At 46.9% G+C, this 3237-nt stretch overlaps 1 protein-coding gene across 1 annotated transcript; it reads left to right on the top strand.

The window, feature by feature from the left end:
- The first annotated feature begins 1633 nt into the window (after positions 1-1633).
- On the top strand, positions 1634-2450 carry LOC126956198 (TATA-box-binding protein-associated factor 11-like protein 12). Its single transcript, XM_050793008.1, has one exon. It carries the CDS (start codon positions 1851-1853, stop codon positions 2448-2450), a length of 600 nt encoding a protein of 199 aa, XP_050648965.1. The 5' UTR covers positions 1634-1850.
- The last annotated feature ends 787 nt before the right edge of the window (positions 2451-3237 follow it).

Genomic DNA, 3237 nt, shown 5'->3' with positions numbered 1-3237 from the left:
AATTTTTATGAGAAGTTTATGTATCTGTGTTTGTTTTATTTCAGGGATTAATTTTCAAGTTTTGGATGGTTCTCCCTGTTTGAGTTGCCATTTGTTTCTGCTTATAACCTACCAATCATGCCTTCGGTACTAGTAAATATTGAAAAGCAAAGGCCGTGTGTGACTTACAAAGGTTCCAGTGTAAATATGTGTTACTGGAAAGGAGGGGTTTCACCATGTTGTCCAGGCTGGTCTCGAACTCCTGACCTCAGGAGATCCACCCACCTCGGCCTCCCAAAATCCTGAGATTACAGGCATGAGCCACTGTGCCTGGCCAGTAATTTCATATCTTCTACCAACTATTATTGCATAAACAAAAGCTCTTCGAAAGTCAGATATTTGAGTGTTTGCTTTACCTTCTGAAGTACTTTTTATGCCATTTCACAACATAATTTTCCCTAAATGTGATTTATATCTTTGTGCATGACATAATTTTCTGTGTCTTTGGTGCTTCTCTGTGACCTATGTATACATATACATGTAATATATAAATTGCAGTCGGGGCGCAGTGGCTCATGCTTGTAATCCCTTCACTTTGGGAATCCAAGGGGGGCAGATCACACGAAGTCAGCAGTTCAAGACCAGCCTGGCCAAAATGGTGAAACCTTGTCTCTACTTTTAAAAATACAAAAATTAACCTGGCGCGGTGGTGCGCACATTTATTCCTAGCCACTCCGGAGGCTGAGGCAGGAGAATCGCTTGAGGCCAGGAGGTGGAGGTTGCAGTGAGCTGAGATCAGGCCACTGCAATTCATCCTGGGGCACAGAGCGAGACTCTGCCTCAAAGATAATAAGTAAATAAATAAATGAATAAATAAATAAATAAAATTGAAATAACATTTTCATATTCCCCTCACCCAGCCCAGTTTCTTTTCAGAGTATCTGATAAACCACTTGTTTCCCTATGAGTTAGACATTTTTTTCTCAGACACTTCAGTTCTTTAATGTGCAACTTCATAAAATGTCTCATTTTTACTGTAAATGTTTTTCTGTTGTTGTGAGATGTGAACTTTGCGATTCTGTGAGGAAGACAGAATTGTGAAACGCCCCCTGCATTACCCGCCCCTCAGAGACTCGCCCTACATCTGCCCCTCCCTTGAGTGTGGGCGGAGCCATGAATTGAGGAGCCGCCCAAATCCCTGATTAGATTAAGGATACCCTGAACCAATAGCTGTTAAGGGCTGGGTCTAATTCAATCATCTGAACTCTTTATAAGGGACTGAACCTCCCTGAGATTCCATTCCCTGAGGGAGATTCCTCAGCACTGGCTGTGCAGACCCAGGGAGCCCCACAGCGCAGACCCAGTCAACACCTGTAGGAGCCGAGAGCATCCTCCCAGCAGCAGGCAGAACAAACAAGTGGGCCTGAATTCTGCCACCAACTCGAATCAGATCGAAGCCAGACCCTTCTCAGGTGAAGGCAACGACCGCACAGTCAGACCCTTCCTGGAAATCCCTCGTGTGCCTCTGAGCAGCAGGCACTCACTTGGCTCAGTAGAACTTCTGACCTGTGAGTTGGGGTTTGTTTTAAAAGACTCAAACTTTATGAGAATTTATTATCCATTGATCTGAAACTGGTATACTCTCCATCCACAAGTTTCTTCACATTGCGGAAGTGAGAAAACCAGTGTGTGTGTTTGTGTGTGGGAGCGGGAGGCAGGGAGTTGTGTCCAGTTGTGGCTACACTGGGGCTCAGCAGAAACCCAGCAGCTGAAATATGTGAATGGTTCTCATTGCAGATCCATAATCAAACCACCCCAGCCAGAACTTCTGCCTCTACAGCGCTGTCAGAGAGCAGACCTGAATCCCACCCATGGAGATGGGCAGGCAAGCAGGTGTGTCTGCTGAGATGTTCGCCCTGCTCCGAGGTCTGAAGGGCAGTAACAAGGTTGGGATCCCTGAGGACCTAGATGGGAACTTGGAAGAACCCAGGGATCAGGAAGGTGAGCTCAGGAGTCAGGATGTCATGGACCTCACGGAAGGCGATAATGAAGCCTCAGCCTCAGCTCCTCCTGCAGCCAAAAGACTGAAAACAGATACCAAAGGAAGGAAGGAGAGGAAGCCCACCGTGGATGCAGAGGAGGCTCAGAGGATGAGCACCCTGCTGTCCGCCATGTCTGAGGAGCAGCTGGCCCGCTATGAAGTGTGTCGCGGGTCAGCTTTCCCAAAAGCACGCGTTGCACATCTGATGCGGTCTATCAGTGGCAGCTCGGTGTCTGAGAACACGGCCATTGCCATGGCTGGAATAGCCAAGGTCTTGGTTGGAGAGGTGGTGGAAGAGGCCCTGGACGTGTGTGAGATGTGGGGAGAAACGCCCCCGCTTCAGCCCAAGCATTTAAGGGAGGCTGTTCGCAGGTTAAACCGCAAGGGCCTCTTCCCTAACAGCAACGACGGAAAAACTATGTTCTTTTAGGCCCACGGCCAGAGGGACAGGTCTGTTCTTGAAGGGAGAAGTACCGTATCCATCTTCCCGTGACGGGACCGTGTTTGCTGGAGCTTCTGCATCTCAGTCTACCCTGGGTTTGCCTAGGACTTGAACATCTTTCTCAAACTGACATTTGTCTTCCCCAGATGAGGACAGTGACTTGTTTCATAATCACTTTGACTAAATATTTCTGCTTCCTAGGGCGTATAGAGGCATCTTTCTGTGTCTGCCTAGTTGGAAGAAGATGGGTGCACGGGCCTTCAGTTGTTTGTGGGCAGGGAGATGCTTTCAGAGGGGGACACGTCTTCCAGGGGACTTGTATGGTTTTATGCTGAAGCCTGGAGTTGCTGTGTCTTAACTTTGACGATTAGGTCTGGTTTCAATCAATGCAGCCTGCGGAGACTTTTCTCTTGTGTTATTCTGCCCTGGAGGCTGTGCCTGAGCAGGAGCCCTGCAATTGTTGTCCTTGTATGTCGTTTACATTCTTGTATGGATTGTTTTGACTCATCATTGAACTGTTTCCAAACTGAAGAAATAAAAACAAAATCACAAAGCGTTATTTTCTCTTATTTGACTCTTCTCATACATATTCCTCCCTCCTTTGCTTTATGTCGGCAAGTGGTCATCTACATTACTGGCAATTAACATAGCATAGGAGAATTTTATAAGACTAGAGAGCGAGGAACAGAGTACGAAAACCACCTGTCTGTGAACACCCATTTGTAATGATCATCCGCACTTTAAAAGACACAAATAGAGAGCTTATTGAGCCTTC

This window comes from Macaca thibetana, chromosome 6, assembly GCF_024542745.1.
Source record: "Macaca thibetana thibetana isolate TM-01 chromosome 6, ASM2454274v1, whole genome shotgun sequence".
Lineage (NCBI taxonomy): Eukaryota > Metazoa > Chordata > Mammalia > Primates > Cercopithecidae > Macaca > Macaca thibetana.
The sequence above is the reverse complement of the archived record's forward strand: the minus strand, read 5'-3'. Positions and strand labels throughout refer to the sequence as shown.

What these genes read in the sequence shown, in the direction of transcription:
- LOC126956198 (XM_050793008.1), top strand. Translation starts at nt 1,851, where the DNA reads ATGGAGATGGGCAGGCAAGCAGGTGTGTCTGCTGAGATGTTCGCCCTG.